General features: G+C 38.6%; 1 protein-coding gene across 11 annotated transcripts in view; it reads left to right on the forward strand.

Moving 5' to 3' along the window:
* The window catches only part of Kif27 (kinesin family member 27), a 142,690-nt gene that overhangs the window by 100,203 nt on the left and 20,490 nt on the right, over positions 1 to 21,997 (forward strand). For 9 of the 11 annotated variants that reach the window (XM_005387957.2, XM_013515990.1, XM_013515989.1 and 6 more), the window contains 8 exons: positions 896 to 1,062; positions 3,234 to 3,331; positions 5,004 to 5,159; positions 8,152 to 8,357; positions 8,457 to 8,537; positions 9,525 to 9,722; positions 16,791 to 16,904; positions 17,780 to 17,956. In XM_005387957.2, the coding sequence (XP_005388014.1) occupies positions 896 to 1,062; positions 3,234 to 3,331; positions 5,004 to 5,159; positions 8,152 to 8,357; positions 8,457 to 8,537; positions 9,525 to 9,722; positions 16,791 to 16,904; positions 17,780 to 17,956 (1,197 nt within the window). The remainder of the gene's footprint in view (positions 1 to 895; positions 1,063 to 3,233; positions 3,332 to 5,003; positions 5,160 to 8,151; positions 8,358 to 8,456; positions 8,538 to 9,524; positions 9,723 to 16,790; positions 16,905 to 17,779; positions 17,957 to 21,997) is intronic. The other 2 variants (XM_013515995.1, XM_013515996.1) reach the window with 2 other exon arrangements.

Consider the following 21,997-nt stretch of genomic DNA (forward strand, 5'->3'; position numbering starts at 1 on the left):
GTGAGTTCGGTTCCTGGTACCGGAGAAAAAAAAAAAAAAAAAAAAAAAAAAAGAATGGCATTGAATCTGTAGATTGCTTTTAGTAATACGGCCATTTTAGCACTATTTTGCTGCTCCATGAACATAGGCTGTCTTACATCTAGTCTCCACTTCAGTTTCTTTCTTCAGTGTTTTGTACTCTTCATTATAGATGTCCTTCACCTCCTTGGTTAGATTGATCTCTAGGTATTTTTTGAAGCTATTATTAATGGAATTGGTTTCCTGATTTCTTTCTTAGCTAGTTCATTATTGGTATATAGAAAAGCTATTAATTTTTTAATGTTGATTTTGTATCCTATGGTTTTTAAATACTATTTTCTGTCAAGCTATCATTGAAGATAGAAAAGCTGTATCATTTCTGAAAGAAGTATGTGTCCATGAAGCACAATAGTATGGTGAAATTAATTTTGACTTTTTGATGGGAGGGATATTTTCAGTGATTGGCCATTCTAAGAGCACCTAATAACCTCCTTAAAATATTTTGAGTAATAGGAAAATAATAGACATTTTACAAATCACTTATCTCTGGGTGTGGTGGTGCATGCCTATAATCCCACACCAATAGCACAGGAAATAAGAGCAGGGATCAGTTAGTGACACTACATTAAAAAGTTTCTGCACAGCACAGCAACAACCAACAGAATGAATAGATAGCTCACAGAATGGTAGAAAATTTTTCTCAGGAGGCTGAGGCAGGAGAATTGCTACAGGTTCAAGGCCAGCCTGAGCTATACAGTGAGTTCAAAGCCAGCCTAAACTACACAGTGAGACCCTGTCTTACAAAATCAAAACAAGAAAAAAATTAAAAATAAAATAAAAATCACTTATCTTGTTGGGTGGGGGAATCACTTGCAAGGTCTACTCAAGTCCTCCTGTATACTCTCTGGATCAAGTATTTGCTGGATTTCGAACACGAAGTCAGATGCTGTTGGGTCACATAGAAGAACAAGATGAAGTTCTCCACTGCCAATTTTCTGATAAAAGTGATGACGAAGAATCAAATCAAGGGACACCTAGAATTAGGTATGTTAAATATAGCGTCATTTAATAAACATTATTATAATTGAATGATGCAATAAATACAGAAGATAGAGTTTTCTTTTCATTGAAGTAAATCTTTTCTAGTTAAAAAAAAGTGGGTAGTTCTTCCTAAATGTATATCAGCTAATGTGTTATGAAAGTAGTATTTGAACATGTCATCAGTCTTACAAATGAGAAGCAATTGTGCTTTCTGATCTTTTGTAGTTACCAGATTCTAATTTTCCAAGGGGATTTTTTGAGTTTCCTGATTCTGCTGCCTCAGTAGCAGCAAACATGATACATTTTCCACATTGGGAGGATACATCCAACATTGGGAGGAGGCTCCTTTTATTTTGAGGAATATTAATAAAAGTCTGCTTTTTATGTAATTAATTTTTTAGCATTATAATTTTTTAATGTTAACATTTTTTTACACAATCCTATTTTATTGCACTGGTCAATATACAGCAGGTAATTATATAACAACCATAAGTTAAGATGAATAGTGACTATTTAGACAAAAACATCAAATTTATCCCCAACCACAAGGGAAACAAGTAAGACACAGAGTTACAATGTAAAGGCTGTGTTTGTGGTGCAGTCCTCAGGGATCATATCGCTCCAAAAGTGTGTTAATACACCATTTGTGACATTTCTGGTGGCATCAGGCATGAAGCCTAGGACACAAGACCTAGATTTATGCGCATGAGCTGTATCTGTGCCACATATGTAACAGACCCCTTTAAAGCTTTTCAAACTGTTGTTCAATCATATTTGCCTTTTATAAATTATTACCATGCTGGTGCACGCTGATGGTAAAGACAACAGAATTTCTTTCTTATTACACATTTTGACTTAAAGTTCAGATAAGACTGTTGGCTACGAATTCTGACTGTTTTGTCAATTAAGTCTATAGCACAGTAGAAAATCATCTCTGGCAATGTATTTGTAGTTTGGTCTTCAAGAACAGTAAAAAGTGACAAATTTAAGAATGAATTAAAAGCCATTAAAATATTAATAATTGTTTTAAAATGCCACATATTCTTTGATGGGGCAAATACCAAAGCACTTTCCATACAATTTTCACCAAAGTGCTTTACAAGTAAAATCTATCTTTTGTATGGAGTGTAGACAAAAGCAACCCCCAGAGAACTGAAGGCCAATGGAGTTCACGCCCAGGGCAAAGGTGTGGCCCCTAACTCCCCCGTGCTGCGCTGGTGCCTCGCTGCGCCTGCAGGTACTCGGGGTGACAGTGTGAATGAGGGGGCCAGGAACCCAGGTGCCATCTTCATTCTTTTTTGTTTGTTTGTTTTTTGTTTTTTTGTTTTTCTTCTGGTACCAGGAATCAAACTCACAACCTTGTGCTTGCCAGGCAGGGGCTTTGCCGCTGAGCTAAATCCCCAGCCCCTCATCTTCATTCATTTCTGCAATGCCTTGCAAGTCCCAATTCAACAAGCCAAAGAACATTACTAAAATTTATTTGGTGTCAACTTGTTTTCTGAAATCCTCACATCTGCACCTTGATTTCTAAAGTGCTATACCTAGCACAAAATTGTCAACCAGAACTGCTGTAAAGGTGCTCACTCCATTCCTACCTTGCTAATGCTCATTATGATCCCTAATCCTTTACAGCTGGAAAAAGGACGTTTACTTTTTTGAAACAGCCGTAGTGCATTTCGAGGTAAACAGCTGTTTGGGACCATCTGTCCAGAAACTTGAGTAAACAACTATTTGAGGCCCTAATTTTTTGGATGGTATATGCACAAATTCACCTGCAGTTACCCAGAAAAATGAAAAAAAAAGTGTTAACAAGAAACTTATCTTTAAGAAGGGACAAGGGGGATGGCAGGGGCACTGCCCAGTGGTAGGGCACTGGCCTAGCATAAGTGGGGCCCTGGGTTCAATCCTTGGAACTACAAAAAAAAAAAAAAAAAAAGTCTTTCTTGTTAGAAGGAGAAGTCTTAGGTATATTAATATTAACATTTTTATTTATTTGGATTTTTTTCCGGTACCAGGAATGGAACTCACGACCTTGCTCTTGCCAGGCAGGCGCTGTGCTGCTGAGCTAAATCCCCAGCCCCAATATTAAGATTTTTAAAGAAATAAATTTGAATGTAGATTTGGAAACATGAACAAACAAATGACTTCGATCCTTACTTTTTTTTATAATGTAGAAGTCACTCATGGAGTAAAAAACCAGATTCTGTTGGTTCTCTTGTTGAGTTGAATGGTACTCAGGATGAAACACAAAAGTCGAATATGGAGAATGAAGGTATGTGGACTTTCTCAAGTAATTTAGATTTAATGGATATAACACACTTTTTAAAACTTTTTTCAGTAGATAATTTAAGAAGCATCTAGGAATTCTTAAACCCTGAACTTGGTAGGAGTGCTTTCTTGCTTTGTATGACTTCCTGTGTGTTTTCTCTTGTACCTCTAGTTTTTCATTCTTTTATTCCTTAGTTAAAAGAAAAGTTTTTCTACAAATCAGTCCTGGCTAGAATGAGCATTTTTATATTCAGACCTGATCTGATATGGTTTGTGTCCTTGATTACTTTATAGTCCATTGTGTGTCATCTGCTGGGTACCTGCTTACTTCTGTTCTGGTACTCCTACCATTATGATCTATTTTGCATTACAGCCTCATTTTTCTTCTATGTGCTTGCCATGTTTTAGAACAAAATTGATGAGAATTTTTATGCATCAAATAATAGCATTAAAAGCGTTTATGTTGCAGAAGATATAATACAATAGTATGTTAGCTTATCTCTCTTGGTCAGTGAATGGTCAGTACATGAAAAGTAAGGATATAGAGAATATAACAATGAAAATAGCATCATTTAAAAAGCCTATCCATATAATACTTACCCAAACTGGACCATGAGTATTGTTTGGTGGGAGAGTGAGTGCTGGGGACTGAACCAATGGCCTCATGCATACTAAGCAGGCACTCTACCATTGAGCTATGCCCCAGCCCCCACTATAAGTAAAAGTGAAGTAATTGTAACAGTGTAGAGAAAGTAAAGATAAGTGCTGTTTGAGTAGCCATCCTTGAGCCATTTGTATGTGGTCTGCAACCAGGAAAGAAACTTACGCCAGAATATAAATGGTTGCACTCATTCCTTCATTGAGAATACCTTGCTATATATAAAAAAAAGTTTTCTTAAAAAGTTAGCTTAAGAAAAAGTGTGCTTATTGACACAGCTGATCTGTTGTCGAGTGCAGGATGGTAACTAACAGTGCTGGAACATGGATTAGCAAGATACAGATGGCATTCTCTGATCATAATAAAATACAATAGGAACAAATTCATACTTCTATCCACCTAGAAATTTCGTACTTATCTCAAATGCCAGTTGAAGACAGTGACACACTGTGTACAAACCTGTGCGGTATGACAGAAGCATAGACGTGTGCATGTGTGTGTGCATTTTTTTTTTTTTTTTCCCACTACTGGGGATTGAAACTGTGGCCTTCACACTGAGCTACCTCCTGGAACTTTCTATTTTTTTATTTTAAGGTAGGTTCTCACTACATCACTACATTGCCCAGACTGGGCTCAAAATTGTAATCCTCCTGCCTCAACCTCCCTGTGTTGGGATTATAGGAATGTCACCAGCTCTAGCTCTTTTTTTAATCTCAAAAATTTTTAAGAAAATGAAAATTTACACTAAGTTAGAACTCTTGAGTCCCAAATGCTGTGTATTTTTCCCTCTTTCCTTCCTATTTGTCCCTTCCTCTACCTCTGTAGTTTCTTTTAAAACTATTTCTGGGGGCTGGGGATGTAGCTCAGTGGCATAAACGCCTGTCTGACAAGCGAAAGGTCATGAGTTTGATCCCCGGTACCGCAAAAAAATAAAATAAAGTAAAACTATTTCTGTTGAATATTTTATGAGCAGATATTCTTGTTTCTCATCTTTGTTGCTTTTATTTTATCTTGAAAGATTTAAAGATTGAATGTCTCCGGAAGAGTCAAGAGTTGAATTTGCAAAAGTTAAAGAATTCAGAACTCATACTTAGTAGAATTAAACAAAAAATTAATGAACTTACAGTTAACATCAAGATGAAGGAAGAGCTGATTAAAGAACTAATAAAAACAGGTAACAGTGTCCTGTGAACCAGCTTATATGAGAAAGAAAAGCTTCTAAAATTTCTTCTGATGTGACATTTACTTGAGTTTTTGAAGCTCAACATTATCCACTGTAGCTTGTCTTAGCTATAACAAGCTGTGTTTTAGAGCAAATACATAGAGATTAGTTATCAAAAGAACTCTGTTATGCTGGGATTTAACTTACGAATTGTTCTAGCCCATGCGAGCACTGTGTTGTGCTAAAACCGTATGGCACTTAATTCCTCCTTTCCATTTATAACACCCATTCTACTAGGCGTCTAGGAATATATCCAAGATGCTTTTTTAACTTACCTTAAATTATTATTTTTCACTGACTTAGTTTATCTTTTTTTTTTTTAACTTAGTTAATTTTAATGTTCACTTTCAAGCTTTTATTTTTATTTTTTTAAGACAGGGTCTCACTGTGAATCTGAACTGACCTTAAATTCATGATCCTCCTGCCTCAGCTTGCCATGTGCCACCACATCTAGCTAAAATTCACATTTCAGATGTGGATAGTTTTTTCTCTAAAGATAGAAGGATTTCCTCTCCTAGATGAGCCAGGCTTTTAGCTTTTCTCCTTCATCTCATGTCCTCCCAAATTGGGGATATTCTCTCCCTGTCTTTAGTTAGATCAGTTTGCCGTAATGCAGCCAGCTCAGGCTTTTTGGGCTTTATCTTCCCAATATACAGTAAAGAATCAGTCTTTACGACATCAAAATTCAGTAAAGAATTGAAGGAATAAGAGACACTAGCATTTCTTTTCCTCCAACTCGAAAGTATAACAACTCTCTGGTCTCACTTGGGGGCGCTGAAGAGAACACTGTTTTGCTTCTCTTCCAGCCCTAGGCTGTAATCACGCTCAATCGCCTCAATTATGGTGAGAAGAAAGCTGCCTCCCACTTCCTCCTCTTTCTAAAAGTTTGGTTTCTAGTTGATGGTCTGCCTGCCCAGAGCGCTTCCTTCGTCTTTCCTAGTTCTGCGTGTGCTGTGCATCACCCTAACTTCTAGTTGTCCCGGATGTGTGAGTCTGACCACTCTCCTTCCTCACGGTCAGGATCGGAGGCCACTTGACCCCACTTCAGGAGTACATAGGACCTGACACAGGGGTTTAAATGGCTTTTCCATCCCACAGCTGTAGGACAGTGCCTGGAGAACTGGAGCTCATGTACCCATGGATCTCACTGAATAAGCATGCATTTGTAACCTGGGGCCCCCTTCCTGGTTGCTTTAAAATAGAGATCGCCTGAACTCACACAAAGCCGATTTTCTTCCTGCTTAGAACCAAGGATGGTTTGGAGCTCTCCTGGAGCTTCTCAGAGAGGGTAGCTAGGAAGAGAGCCATACATGCTTCTTAAAGTCTGCTTACTGAAGATTTCTCCCAAATTGCAATCACTTCAGTGAGCAGTAAGAGAGCATGTATACTGGCTGCATCAATTCTAGTACTTCCGAAATCAGGGGATGTCTTTCAGTCAGCGGCTGCTTAGCATTTTACCATGGTGTAGTTGGCACTGTAGCGCATAAACTACTGGTCTGTTGAACAATTGATGAACAATTCAAGATTTGTTAAAACACATAGTAGTATATGTATTTTTTAAGTTGAACCCAGGACCTCACATGTGCTCTGTTTACCACTGGGCTACACTTTCAGTCCCAGTTATATGTATTTTATAGTTAATTGTTTTAGATAAAGATAGTTCACTGTGCATTTAGTTCAGTAACTTCTTTTTATTAAAAACCACAGTGTTTTCCACATGGCAGTATAACAAGTTTGTAACGGTATCATAAACTATTCCTGGTGATATTCATCCCCTAAACTAGACTCCCATTTCATACTATCATGAGTTCGCCAGTCTAGTTGAGGAAGTTTCAGAATCAGTCAAACCCAAACCTTTAGTCAGTAGCTTGGCTCAGAATGAAAAGAAACTGATTTGTATGTTCCATTTTCTGTGTGTTCCAAATATTCCTCTAAAAGCATTTTAGACAGTCTTTTTTTTCTTGGTACTGGGACTTGAACTCAGGACCTTGTGCTTTACAGGCAGACACTGTGCTACTGAGCTATTTCCCAGGCCCTAAAAGCATTTTAGAACAGTTCATCTTTAGCAAGTCCAATGTAATGAAAAAGAGAGCCATCTCCATATTAAAAGATTCTTTTTTTTTTTTCCCCCAGTATCAGGAATCGAACTCACAACCTCACGCTTGCCAGGCAGGCGCTGTGCCACTGAGCTAAATCCCTTGCCCCATATTAAAAGATTAAGGAGCATAATAACCAGATGTATTGTGGCCCTTGTTTAGATCCCAATTAAAATAAACCAGTTATAAAAGACATACTGAGACAGTTGGTCTGAAAACAGACCAGTGGGCATTTTTATTGTTAGGTGTGATAGTGACTTTTTGGTTATGTCCATATTTTGTATGGATGCTTATTGAAGTTTGCAAAAATGAGATGATAAAATATCTGGGGTTACTTTTTCATATTTAAGCAAAGTAAACAAAAGAAGGCTTGTTGAAGCAATTAATGACATGTTCATAACTCTTTAATCTGAGCAGCAGTGGGGGTTCATTATTATTTTTTATTTTTGATATGTTTAAACTTTTTCATAATAATTTAAAAATATTTTTAATTCAAGCAGGTAGATTATGCATAGCAGAAAAGCCAGAGTATACTAACCAAGAGGATAAAGTCACTCCTAACATCCTGCTTAACTGGAGTTTGATGCCAGGAAAATACAATTGTACATTCAGGGGATCACAAATGTCATAGGGAACACAAAAAGATGAAGTGGGTGAGAGGATGGAGCTGCGCCAGATGGGCATGGCCATTGAGGCCTGGTGGGAACGCTGCATTTTGGGGTGGACAGGCTCTGCTGGTTTTAATGCCATGCCTTAAATAGTAACTCTGCTCAGCTGGATTTTTTAGAGCAGAGTATTTCTATATTTTTACGTAACTTATAATTGTTTTCACTGTTGTTATGGTAAAGGCAATGATGCCAAATCTGTAAGCAAACATTATTCTCTGAAAGTAACAAGACTGGAGCATGAAGCAGAACAGGCAAAAGTTGAGGTAACTGAGACAGAGAAGCAGCTGGATGAGCTGGAGAGCAAAGACGTTTTTGATGCTGCTCTGAATATAAAACTGCAGAAAGAATTCCGTAGAAAGATGGATGCTGCAAAACTCAAAGTCAAGGTAACTTAAAAATGTACTCTAGAAAACTTTCAAGTCTTCCTTTTTTTTTTTTTTTTTTAAAGTTTTCCTTTCTTAAGTGACAAATTCTTACTTATTTAGGAATCCTTGAGGATTTTTGCACCAAGTCTGGAGAGGAATGAATGGGATTCAGTTTTTATTGAATGTCAAAGTATCTTTCCAGTGAGTGTGCTGGTTGGTTTATATATGTTATAATCTGGATAGCGTATCTTTGTTTTTTTTTTTTTTTTTGGAAGAGGAATTGAACTCAGGACCTTGCGCTTGCCAGGCTGGATAGCATAGTTCTTTATTCAGGAAGTATATTATTTTGGGTTGATGTGTATCTCAGTGGTGTAGTGCTTGCCTAGCATGTGTGAGGGCTTGAATTCAATCACCAGCACCACATACATATATGGAATATATTACTTTAAGCTTGACATAAAAAACTACATGAAGGGAAATAAGGGTAATGATAACCACAGAAATAGCACCCTTTTCTCAGAGACAGAAAATTAAATAGTACCTATAAAACACCAGTATTTGTTGACACTGAACAAGTGGAAACTTGGACAGTTTTCAGAAACCGTAGCTGACTGGTTTAAGAGAGGTTAATAACTGAATATCCCTTAGTGTTTTGTTTTGTTTTGTTTTGTTGAGACAGCATCTCACTAGGTAGTCCAGGCTGGCTTTGAACTTACTTGTAGAGTATTTCCTAATGTCTGAATTTAGCTATAACTTCAGAAATAGCTATAGTTAAAAATTACACTCTAGAGTTGGGGGGTGTGACTTAGTGTTAGAGTACTTGCCTGGCATGCATGAGGTCCTAGGTTCAATCCCCAGCACTGGAAAACAAACAGACAACTACACTGTGAGAAATACTCCATTTCAGAGAGATTTTTGTATAAGAAAGCCATTTCTAGATATATATGTTAATCTGACCATATTGAATTTTATAGAATGACTCCTCCGGTTCTTTTTCTCTCTTTATCTACTGCTTTTGTATTCTAAAAACAATATTCCCTTGTGAGATCAATCAAATTGCTGGTGAACCTATCAAAAATAAATGAAAATGGAGGAAATGGCTGCCCTTCTCATTGACTGAAGATTATATTTTGTTGGGGAATGTAAGAGATGCATGTTTTCATCTTGAAATATTATGTGTGATCTCAGGTCTTAAAGAAGAAGCAACAGGATAGTAAGAAATTGGCATCACTGTCGATCCAAAAGGAGGAATGTGCTAATGAACTAGAGAAAAATTTAGATCACTTGAAGTATCAAAAGGTACAGCTGCAAAAGAGACTTCGCGAAGAAAATGATAAAAGGAAACAACTGGATGCAGAAATTAAGCGGGATCAGCAAAAAATCAAAGTAATATTGTCATATATTCCTGCTAAATATAATGTGAGATGTCATATGGCTCAGAAATAACAGATGAGGTTTTAATTCCGTTGTGAAATATCTGTCCTTGACCTGCTCTTCATTGCTGTCCTTCCACACTTTAAAGCTTGGTTCATCAACATAGTACGGTAAAACCTATTTATTGAATTTTGAGTACTGTCTTGAAGCTTTGACTTCACAAAAGAAGGTACAGTGATCAAATTTCTCTTAGTAGGATCTTAGCTTTAGCTGAAGCTGTCCACAACATAATTTTATAAAGCTGACTTCTAAATAACATTGAATAGGAGTTCCCACTTTCAGGGTGCTGTGACCTGAATTGTCCAATGGACTGGGAAAAAGAGTACTGAGTGAAATGGTACGATTTCATTCCGAGCAAGCAGAAGAGCGATCAGATCATCTGCCAGCAATTCCTGGCATAACTCACTCTGGGGGCAGCACGTAATGCCAGCCTGGGCTCTGGAGCTGTGCAACTTGAATTCAAATTCCAGCTATCGTAGATGATGGCTGAGATATGTTGAGAAAATCATTCCCTCTCCCTGACTCTCTGACTCTGTTCCTCTTCTCTGCAGTGGCCTCCCCAAGTCCTTCTGAAGTAGATGCTGATGATCATAATAAACACTTATCTAGTGCTGTGTGCTAAGCTCTGTTCTGTTCAAACAATAAAAAGAACCCAGGGCCCAAAACGCAATTGGAGACTTAGTAAATTTTTCTAAAGTAAGACTTTATTTTTTCAGAGCTATTTTAGGTTCACAGAAAAATTGACAGGCGGGGATACTCACTACTAACAAGGATAGGTTCACAGAAAAGTTGAGAGGAAGGTACCCACTGTCTCCAGACATCACAGCCTCCCCCATGAGAATTTCCACCCAGGTTAGCTAGACCTTGAACATTGGATATAACCCATTTTTAGACTGTAAAAAAAATCACAGAATTTAATTGTACGAGAGATTTTTTTTGAGGGGGCATTGTTGTTGTTTTGGTACTGGGAATCGAATTCAGGGCCTCAGGCTTGCCAGGTAGGCACTGTGCCCCTGAGCTAAATCCCTGGCCCTCTGGGAGGGATCTTAAAGACCATTTACTATTTTTTTAAACCGAACTTTATTGAGATACAGTTCACATCCTATACAATTCACCCCTTTAAAGTGAATAATTCAATGGGTTTTGATATATCACATTATTAAATTTTGTAAACTGTGGTAATATACATACAATACAGTTTATTATTTCAGCCATTTTAAGTGTACAATTTAGTGGCATTAATTACACTTATAATGTTGTACAACTATCACCCCCTTTCCAAAACTTTTTCATTACCCCAAAGAGAATCGCTAACCAAAAGCAGTAACTTCCTATTCTTCCTATCTTCCAGTCTCTGATAACCTCTAATCTACTTTCTGTGCATGTGGATTTGCTTTTTCTAGATAAGCCATGTAAGTGTACCAAGTATCAGAACTTCATTGCCTTTTATAGCTAAATAATATCCCATTGTAAAAGTGGAAACAGTGGTACTCAGGAGGCTGAGGAAGGAGGATCTCATGAGCCTGACAATTTGAGGCCAGTATGGGTGATATATGAGTCAGAACACATTAAAAAAAAGTAAACTATTGTGTGACTATAGCACATTTTATCCATTTATCTATCAGTGGGCACTTGGATTTGAAGTGCTCAAAAACCAATATAGTAGTATGTAAGCAGCTGGATATGTTGATAACCTTGGCTGTAGCAATCATTTCATAAGTATATGTATATTAAAACATCATCTGGTATACTTTATATATGTTTGTTTGTTTATTGTCGTACCAGGGATCAAACCCAGTGCTACTCTAAAACTGAGTTATATTTCCAACCCCTTTTATTTTTTATTATGAGATAAGGTCTCACTCAGTTGCCTGTGCTGGCCTGAAACTTGCTATCCTACTTACCTCAGCCTCCCAAGTTGCTAGGCTTATACTCATATACCACCATGCCCATCTGTGCATAATTTTAAATCTTTAAAAAATCAATTTGGTATAGATACATAATTTCTGAACTGGGCTGGAGATATAGCTCAGTGGCACAGCACCTTGCTTGGCAAATTCAAGGTCCTGAGTTCAATTCCCAGTATCAAAAAAAAAAAAACCAAAAAAACTAAGCCAAATTTCTGAACTTTCAATTCTGTTCCATTGGCTTATCTCTATCCTCGTAGCAGCACCACACTATTTTGATTACTGTAGCTTTATAGTTTTAAAATCAGGAAGTAAACCCTCCAACTTTGCTTTTGTTGCTGTTTTATTTATTTATTTAAATTTAAATGGGGGGATTGAGACAGGGTGTTTCTATGTAGTTCAGGCTGATCTTGAACTCATTGTGGAGCCCAGGCTGGCCTTGAATTTGAGGGAATCCTCCTTCCTCAGCTTCTGCTGGGATTACAGGAGTGCACCATCCTGCCTGGCTTGTTTCAAATAGGTGGAATGTCTCCAACTCACAGATCTCCTGCCTCAGCCTCCCTAGTGCAGGGATTATAGGTGTGTGCCACCATGCCTGGCAATTTTGCTCTACTTTTCCAAGATTGTTTTCATTGTTCAAGGACCTTAACATTACATATGAATTTGAGGATCATTTTTTCCATTTCTGCAAAAAAGGCTATTGAAATTTTGATGGGGATTGCATTCAGTGTAGATTTCTGAATATATTGATATCATGACAATGCTGTCTTCCTGCCTATGACCTTTCCACTTACTTAGATATTAATTTTTTTTCTGCAGTTCTTTCAACTTTTCAGTGTACTAATCTTTTACTTCCTTGTTTACATTTATTCCCAGATTAACTTATTCTTTTAGATGATACTGTAAGTGGAATTTGCTTTCTTAAATTCTATGAGCTACTTATTCTTAATAATGGGAATGACTTATTTTAAGTAATAGTAATATTTATTATTTATATTCTGACAGTACTGAACAGGTATGTGCCATACTTAATACTCTTTTCTCATATATTTTTTACTTTTCCTTTTCTCCTATATTGTCTTTAAACATTTTAGATTTTTATCACCTTAAACTTACCCCCTTCCACTTTATTCTCTCCTCTAACTATTTACTGCCTCATCTTCCCTTCATCACCGAAGTCCTTGGCAAAGTTGACTACATTTGTTTCTGTTTCTTCCACTTCCTTTCATTCTCTTGTGCTCTTTAGTCTGGCTTCTGTTCTACTTCAAAGCTCTTATGAAGTTTAGTGGTGCCCTCAAAGCCACCCAAATCCTTATTTAAAAAAAATTTTAACAGATGCATAATTGTACGCATTTATGGGGGACAGTGTAATACTGCTATTTCAGTATAGAGTCTTTCTCTAGCCACACAATTGCAGCCAGCCCCGATCACTACTTCCTCCACTTTGAAATATTTTCTTTCCTCTTTGCCTTTGTGACATTCTGCCCCCTTCCCCGCCACCCCCCTCTCACTGCTCTTACCTGTCTTTGCTGGCTCATCTTTTCCTGTCAGTCCTCCAAGTATGGCCTCTGCCCTCTTACCTTCTACGCCGTTTTAGGTGACCTCATCTTTTTCTGATATTCTCAAATTAAATCCTTAATCCCAGATCTGTCTTTTGATTTCCACCTACAACTTCACTAAGTTGTCTTTAAATAAATTTACAATCTTCCAAACTCCCCATTCTTCCCCTCCCTGATGTCTTCATGGGGGACAAGCTGTGGTTCTCCAGTGTACCTTATGTGACATAGTGATCCACTCAGTTGGGTGAATGAGCAACGTAGGAGACACCACTTTGCTTCCATTTTATTCATGCCAAATGAACCACTAAGTCCTATAGATTATATCCACCAAATATCCTGAATTTGTTCAACTTTCATTTCTACTGACAACAATCATGTCTCCTTATTAAAGCCCTTCCTCCTGTGTGAGAAGCATGTCTGCCTGTCAGTCTTGTGAATTTGGGATTTGGGTCTTCATCTCTTATGAGATATGGCCTAAACCAGTAAGACGTATCACTCTATGCTTAGGGAAAAGAAAAACTCTTGTTCAGGGTGCGTAGCTACTGAAATGCAACTCTACCAGTAATGCAAGCTTTTTATGTTCTTACCTAGGGCAGTTTTGTTCCTTCTAGCCATATCTCTTATTCTAGAGAAATGGCCAGGTTTATGGAGTATAGCAGGTATTCCACAAAAAAGAGCAGAGTGCCCCAAAGATATATGAGTATTTTTACTTCTTATGCAAAGATGGAAAAACCTGCTTATAGTCCTAAAGGACATCTTGATGTTTGGAGCTAATTCTAACACTCCAGGTTGTCCATTTTCTATTTGGCTAAACAATTTCCAGGGAAAACTAAGACTTCTACATAGGTTCTCTTTAAAACAGCAGTTCCTAACAAATGTCTACAGATAAGTTTAAAGAACTGCAGGTTGGTGAGCATGGTGGCACACACCCTCTAATCCCAGCACTGGGGAGGTTGAGGAAGGAAGGTCAGCAGAGTTTGGGGCCAGCCTGGGCTCCATAGTGAGTTCAAGGCCCACCTGAACTCCATAGTGAGACCCTGTTTCAAAAAACAAAACAAACAAAAAGAACTGTGGGCAGTTGTATGATGCTGGGTTTTTAACTTCTCTAAAGCATCCATTCCCTGAGGGCTGGGACTGTAGCTCAATGTAGAGGCTCACTGAGCATGCATAAGGCCCTGGGTTTGGTCACCAGAACCCCTCTCTCTCTCTCTCTCTCTCTCTCTCTCTCTCTCTCTCTCTCACACACACACACACACACACACCATTTAGTTCCTCTTCCAAAGTGGAGTCTGTAATAGTCCCTGTCTTGTAGCATATTGTGAAGAGTAGATGTGATGATTAAATAGAGTTAAGAAGTCTAACACAGTGCTTGGTACACATTTATTTTGATACTTTAACAGGAATTACAATATAAGAAAAAGGCAGTAATGCCTAGAGCAACACATGGAAAAGAGAGTTAGACCCATTGCAGCATACTTCTACATTGCATGTGGATGAATGAGAATAGTAGGAATTCAGCCTCAAGTATAAGTTGCCTCCACTTAAGAAGCTTTCTTTCAGCGTCCTGAAGTTGCTTGAACTATAACAGAAACATCCACAGAGCAATTCAGATTGGAATAGAAAATTTATTTAGTCTGAAGCAGACCTTTCTTTGAGAGCACCTCCTACCACCACCACTATCCAAGTTACAGTAATTACAGTGCTGGGAATACAGAGGGAACCAACCAAAAGCCCTGTCTATTCTTACCTTATTCTTAAAATGTAAACATTGCCTTTTAATAATTCTTAGGTCTCGTAAGTAACAGTGCTCAGTCTCTTAGCCTCTCTCCCTGCACTTTGCCCTTCTCAGGATGGCATCAGGTGTCTTGAGTGGCTGGGCACAGGCTTTTCCCTTGCACCCCATAGAGGCTGTGACTGGCTGGAATCCGCTCTCCCTGGGTCATCTGGCCAGGGCTCCTGATCGCTGAAGCCCAAGCTTGAATAACTTGGGCTGGTCTGGCTTCCAGTTTAGAGCACAGGAGTGCTTTGGTTTTATCCCATCTCCCTCTGGCCTTGTAAACCCACGTTGAGGCTACTAAATCTTCTGTCTAGCTTGCTGGCCCAGTGGCTTGCCCTTACCCCAAGTTTTGTGGTCTGTTTCCCACAATGGCTGCCTCCACTGGCCTCAGGATCCATGGCACAACTAAGGAGTCCAACTCTCCTCTTGCCTAAGGAACCTCTCCGTTCTTCCAGTGTGACTGGGAGTCCCCTGAGCAAGGTGGTCTCTGCACTGTAGTGTGTGTTCATTCTCCCAGGTGAGTGAAGGCCCCTTTTTTCCTCACTGATAACCTTTGCCAGTCACCCTCTTTCTGGGCCAAAACTCAGAGAGAGGACAACTGGGACACAGACTTTTATTACTGTCTTGTCTTTCCGCCATTCCCAGGACAGGAAAGTGCTAGTCTTTCCTTTTACTTTCTTTCTGTGAGTTCGTCTGCAATTTCCTATTGGAGAAAGTATAGTTTTCATTTCATTACAAATTTGTCACAGCCCAGTAGTCTTATAAAACACAGAGTAGTAGAAAAATGAAATTAAAATATGCAAATAAAAGTCCATGTTTAAAAGTACTGCAGTCAGTAGAGACAAAATTATCCTGTTAAATTGCTATGAAAGTATCTAAACACTTTCAGTTCTGTACTTGGCGATTGTGGACCAGTAACAGATGTGAACGGAACCACTTCAGTCCAGGGTCTCTTTCCTGATTCCTGCCAATCGGTGGTGGTGGTGGGAGCAGCATCTTCTCTAAACCCGAGAGAGACTTGGTGAAAACTAAAGGGGTTTGGAAAGCACTTTTCACAGGACCATGATGCCTCACTGTGCTGTTCTTATGCCACAGATTCCATTTTTAGTACCAGAACCATACATATTAATCTCTGTTTTGCATTTCTACTGAGTTTCTAATATACCCATGGCAGATGGCTGTCTTGGGTGGACTAATCATGAAGGTCATGCGCTCAGAGAAAGGAGAAAAATCATTTGTAAGTTTTAGGCTCTTACCCCTGTTATGCTAATTTGTAACACAAAGAATGAAGAAAAACCTATTTAGTTAGTAAATCCTGATTGTTTTTGCAGTTACATTTTTTTGCCCCAGTGAAAGCTAAAAGTATTTTCTTTTCAAATAGCCCCAATGGTAATCGACTTATTTTTCTCTATTTTTGCAACTAATAATATAAATGCTACAGGCTACAGCTCAGTGACAGAATGTGCACTTAGCAAGTACAAAGCCCCAGATTCAAGCCCCAGCACTGAAAAAAACAGCGGGAGGGTTGCTGGGCATGGTGGTGCATGCCTATAATCCCAGCACTTGGGAAGCTGAGGCAGGAGGATCGTTGTGAGTTTGAAGCAAGCCTGGGCTACAAAGTGAATTCAAGGCCAGCCTGAACTACATAGTGAGACCCTGTCTCAAAAAAGAGAAAAAAAGAAAAGAAAAAGAAAAAGAAAGAAAGAAGTTATCATCTGCATATTTAATGATGGCCAGGTAGTAAATGGATAAAGAGTTTTAATTTTTTTTTCTATAGGAACTACAATTAAAAGCAGGACAGAAAGAAGGCCTGAAAATGAAGGCTGAGGATCTTGATACATGTAACTTGGAAACAAAGAAAGAACCTTTTGGAAGTAAAAACCAACTCCAGGTTTGTGGATTTTGTTTAGTGTTTTTGGTTCCTTTCCACTTTTGAGGACTGTCTAAGTAGAGGTAAAAAGTGGTAGACGGAATAAAATCTTTAAACACTAGACTTTTTGCCACCTGTGTGCTAAATTTCTATTATTTCTTCTGAAATATCTGCTATTAAAATATTTATTTTCTCATCCAGAAATGTGCTGTATTTTTATTTCTCTGGATATGAACTTCCTTTAATTATTGTGTGGAGTATCTTTCCAGCTCTTTTACTTATTAATATTTGGAGTTGACAAGGTCTACTATAGATTGGTTTTTTTCCATCCTCTATCATCTGTATGTTTTCCTGTATTAATTTTTCATTCCATTTATTTATTGCTTGAATAAGGTATTTACTTACATATTTACTTAAATATTCCTTTGATATTTTAATGGGTGCCAGCTGTGGGTCAGGTTAGACACCAAGTGCAGTGGACAGGGGTGAGAACAGTCGATCAAGCAGCTCAGGGCAGGGGAGACGTGAGGAGGGGTCTAGTGTTGTGGTGGAGGCGCACACCTCTGCAGTGGGAGGGGAGCCTAGGCATTCCTAGTACAGCGTCTATAAAGAAAATCATCAGCCTTGTCTTTGCCAGGCCCCACTTCTCCACACTCTTTAATGTCTCTAGGGAATGAGCTTTAATTTCCTAGAAAACAATAACAGCATATTCACCACCTCCTTAGGGCTCCAGACAGGAACAGGAGTCACTCTCACTATTAAGTGTTCATCCCAGTTTTCAATCCATTTGAAATTACATTGCTACCATATAACTTTTATGGCAGAAACAAAAACGAATGGTAACATTTCTTTGGAATTGTATTTATTTTTATTTTTCCTTTGGGATTTTAATGTAGAAATTGGATGAGCAAAAGAAATGGTTGGATGAAGAAGTAGAGAAAGTTCTGAACCAGCGCCAAGAATTAGAGGAGCTGGAAGAAGACTTGAGGAAGCGGGAGGCCATCCTGTCTAAGAAGGAGGCCCTGCTCCAGGAAAAGCGCTGGCTGGAAAGTAAGAGGCTGAGAGCCAGTCAGGTACCCTTTCTCATTTGCTATTTGATTCTGGTCCCAGGACTTCTTTCTTTTAAGAGGTAGATCATATCACTGCCAAGCTGAAAACCAAGGGAGAACTATTCTTGTTCTCCGTGTACTTTGCTTAATTTTACCTATGTAATCACCATCACCAAAATCTATTGGAATTTTGAAGTGAAATGTTAAATATTCATCCAAGTATGATTTACTATTAACTTTTTATTTTGCCAAAATATACAGAACGTAAAATTTACCTGTTTTCTGTCTGTGTGTTTTATATCGTACTGGAGGTTGAAGCCAGGGCCTTACACATGCCAGGAAAGAGCCCTACCTGAGCAAAACCCCCAGTCCCATTTTAGCTATTTTTAGGTATACAATTCAGTAGCATTGATTACATTCATAACCACTATTTCCTCACTCTTTTTATAATGAAAACTTACCTTTTTTTTTAATTATAAAGACTTGATACCTTTACAAAAGTTATTCCAGGAGGATTTATACTTTATGAGTGAGCGAAAGTAGTTTTGCAGTGGAGTTTATCTCAGTCCCAACTTTTGAGAAAGGAATGATTGTGGAAGAAATAGAAGGGACCACAAACAGCAGCATATAAAAATAAGGCTGGCTTGACCAGACTTGCAAGTTATGTACCTATTACCTTATCTTCGACAGCCGTAGGCCCAGGGTCGGTCTGCACACTGAATTATAGAACACAGGACAGCAGCCTGCCTGATCTATTAGACGTGGCTTTCAGTTAGCATCTAGACCAGTAGGACTAGAGTTGATGGTGGTGTGTTCTCAACCTCTCCACACTGACACAGCAAGTACACAGTGATGGTGAGCTGTACTTACCTGTGCTCCATTTGAGTCCACACTGAAATAGCTTTCACGGCCAGCACTGGACACTGGGTATGACGGTGGCCCCTTTACCAGCCTACCTGCTGGTGTTACATCCAGGTATGTAACTTGCTAAAACTTACTGACAGGGCCAAGTTGTAAATATATTCATGTAAATGATAGCCAGAGATTAACAAATAGCAAGTGAGGAAAAGTTACGTTAAGGACATGTTATAATATGTTCTGTGTAAGAAAAGAAGAGGAAACTAAGAGAAGAATGAGAAGGAAAATGTTTTCCCTGAAATAAGTTAATTTTATGGTACAGAAAAAGAAAAACAGATAATTTGTGTTTTGTAAGCAAGAACATACTGAGGTAAGTAGGGAGTGCAAATAAATGAAAACCACAATAAAGCAATGCAAAGCTGATTTTTTGAAAATTGTTTTACCATGTTCCCAATGGGACCATAACAGGCAGCTTGAACCACTGAAGGTACATGTGCAATGACCGTCTCATTAAAAGACCAATAACAGTGATTAGACCTGTTTGTTCCATTAGTAGTACAAGCCACCAAAGTGACAGTCACACATGTACCAATAGTGGTTCAAGCTGGAGGGAACATGTTAAAGAAACAGAAGAGAAACTTAAGGCTGTTACCCTGCTGGCTCTTTCCTGAACAGAAAGCATAAAAAGATTATATCTTTGTCAGTGTTTCAGAAATACAAGACTTGGGGCTGAGGATTTAGCTCAGCGACAAAGCGCCTGCCTGGCAAGCGCAAGGTCATGAGTTCGGTTCCCGGTACCGGAGAAAAACAAAAAAAAAAAAAAGAAGAAATATAAGACTTGATTATATGGAACATGATGGACTGACCACATGCACATTATCCCAGTAAAGTGACAGAAAAGGAATATATGCACATTGTACACAAATATAGCTTAACGTACATGTACATGTACATGTAAAGCAAAAATAATAAACCTCTTAAAGGAACACATAGGCATACATTTTTGTGACAACAGATATACTATCAAAAATTTAAAATTTGTGATGCAAAGGACACTGGCAACAAAGTACAACTTATAGAATGAGGGAAGTGTTTGAAAATCATGTATCTGATAAGGGACTGAAAATATATAAAGAACTCTTACAACTCAATAATAGAAAGACAACTTACTTAAAAATTGGCAAAGGATCTGAAAAGACATTTCTCTAAAGCAGATAAGCAGTCTTTTACTTTCTTGTTGCTGGGACAAAATACCCAACACTCACAAGTTAATGGAAAGGTTTATTTAGCTCACAGTTTATGGGGGTTTCAGTCCACAGTTGGCTGGCTCCAAGGCAGAGTGGCATTGCAGAGGAAAAAAAGCGCATGGTATGGCAGGCAGGAAGCAGAGAGATCAAAGGAGGAAGGAGGGAGATACAGCCTTCCAGGCCACACCCCCACAGTGACCACCTCTTCTAATGAGGCTTCACCTTCCAGCAGCACATTTAGCTATCCTATGCCTCCATGATCCAGTCACCTCCCAAAAGCCCACCTATGAGCACATGAAGCTTTGGGGAACATCTAGATATAAAACATAACACACGTGAAAAGGCCAATTTCTGCAAAGGCCAGTAACCACATAAAAAGATGCACAACATCATTAGCCACGATGATAATACAATCAAAAGTTAAATAAGGTACAAGTTCACACTCATTAGGGTAGCTGTAATCAGAAAAACAAATAATAAGAAGTGTTGGTGAAGAGGTGGAGAAAGTGGAACCTTCACCTATTGCTGGTGGGATTGTAAAATGGTACAGTTGCTTTGGATAACCACCTTGGAGTTCCTCACAGGTTAAACATAAGCAATAGTATGTGACCCAACAATTCCAATCCTAGGTATATATCCAAGAGAAATAAAGGCATATGTCCATACAAAAACTTGAACATGAATGTTCATAGTAATATTATTTGTGATTGCTAAAAAATAAAATCACAAGCATTAGTTAATTGATGAATGGATGAACACACTCACATTCATACAAGAGAGTATTATTTGGCAATAGAGAGTAATGGAACACTGATACCTGCTACAATATGGGCAAACCTGAAAACACATGTTAAATGAAATAAGCCAGACCAAATTGTGGTGGCCAGATTCTTACTTCCCAGCAGCGGATCTTCTGAAATCGGCCCTCAAAAAAAAAGCCTAAAACGCCTTTAGAATCCTGCGTGTACCTTGTTTGAAATAGGGTCTCACTATACAGTTCAAGTTGGCCTTGAACTCGCTTATGTGTAGCCCAAGTTGGCCTTGAACTCGGTGATCCTCCTGCCTCAGCGCCCACTTCCCCCCAGCGCTGGGATTACTGATGTGCACCACCACGCCCGGCTTCTGCATGTATCTTATCACCACATCTTCTCAGCTTCTTAATACCTGATTCTTAAGTGCCCCCAATTAGAAAGAGATGGCACCAAAACAAAAGGAACAAAGGAACTCAGAACAATTAAGGACAGATGAGGAAGCTAAAAAAATCTTTTAAAAATCAGTATGGCAAAAGATATCACTCTATCCATAAAACAAGCAGGAAATAACTATGGGAATTATAGGGTGTAGAGATAAAGTTGAGGAAATACACCAGAAAGTAACGAGATAAATCACTAGAAAACAGAGGGAAATGTTTTAAATGGCAGATAAATCTAGGAAGTCCAACACTCAATAGAAATTCTGAAAAGTTACCACAAAAAAGACAGAAAAGAGGTAATATAATAAATGATCCCAACACTGAGGATGCGTGGCTCAGATTGAAATAGCTCAGCAAGGGCCCCGTGAATGAGTGCCCAAGCACATGGTGAAGGTTCCACTGTATTTGGGGAAAGGTTGGTCACTTGTCAGTCTCAAGAATCAGAGACATTGGGTTTCTGAACTGTCTTTGGAATTTAAATGACCAAAGCAATCTTTAAATTCAGGAAAAAGTTATTTCATTCTATTAGGCAACTCTTAATTATTGTGAAGGCAGAATACTGCCGTTAAAAAATAACTCTCATATCAAGCCATCTCAGGGAACTACCAGAGGATGTGCTTCACGAAATAAAAGCACAGACCTTGTGATCCCAGCAATTTGGGAGGCTGAGGCAGGCAGACTGCAAGTTGGAGCTCCACTTGGGCAATTTAATGAGACACTGTCTGAAAATAAAAAATAAAACAGGTTAGACATTACTTCAGTGCCAAG

The sequence above is a fragment of the Chinchilla lanigera genome, unplaced genomic scaffold, assembly GCF_000276665.1.
Source record: "Chinchilla lanigera isolate Chin_1 unplaced genomic scaffold, ChiLan1.0 scaffold00031, whole genome shotgun sequence".
NCBI classification, from domain to species: domain Eukaryota; kingdom Metazoa; phylum Chordata; class Mammalia; order Rodentia; family Chinchillidae; genus Chinchilla; species Chinchilla lanigera.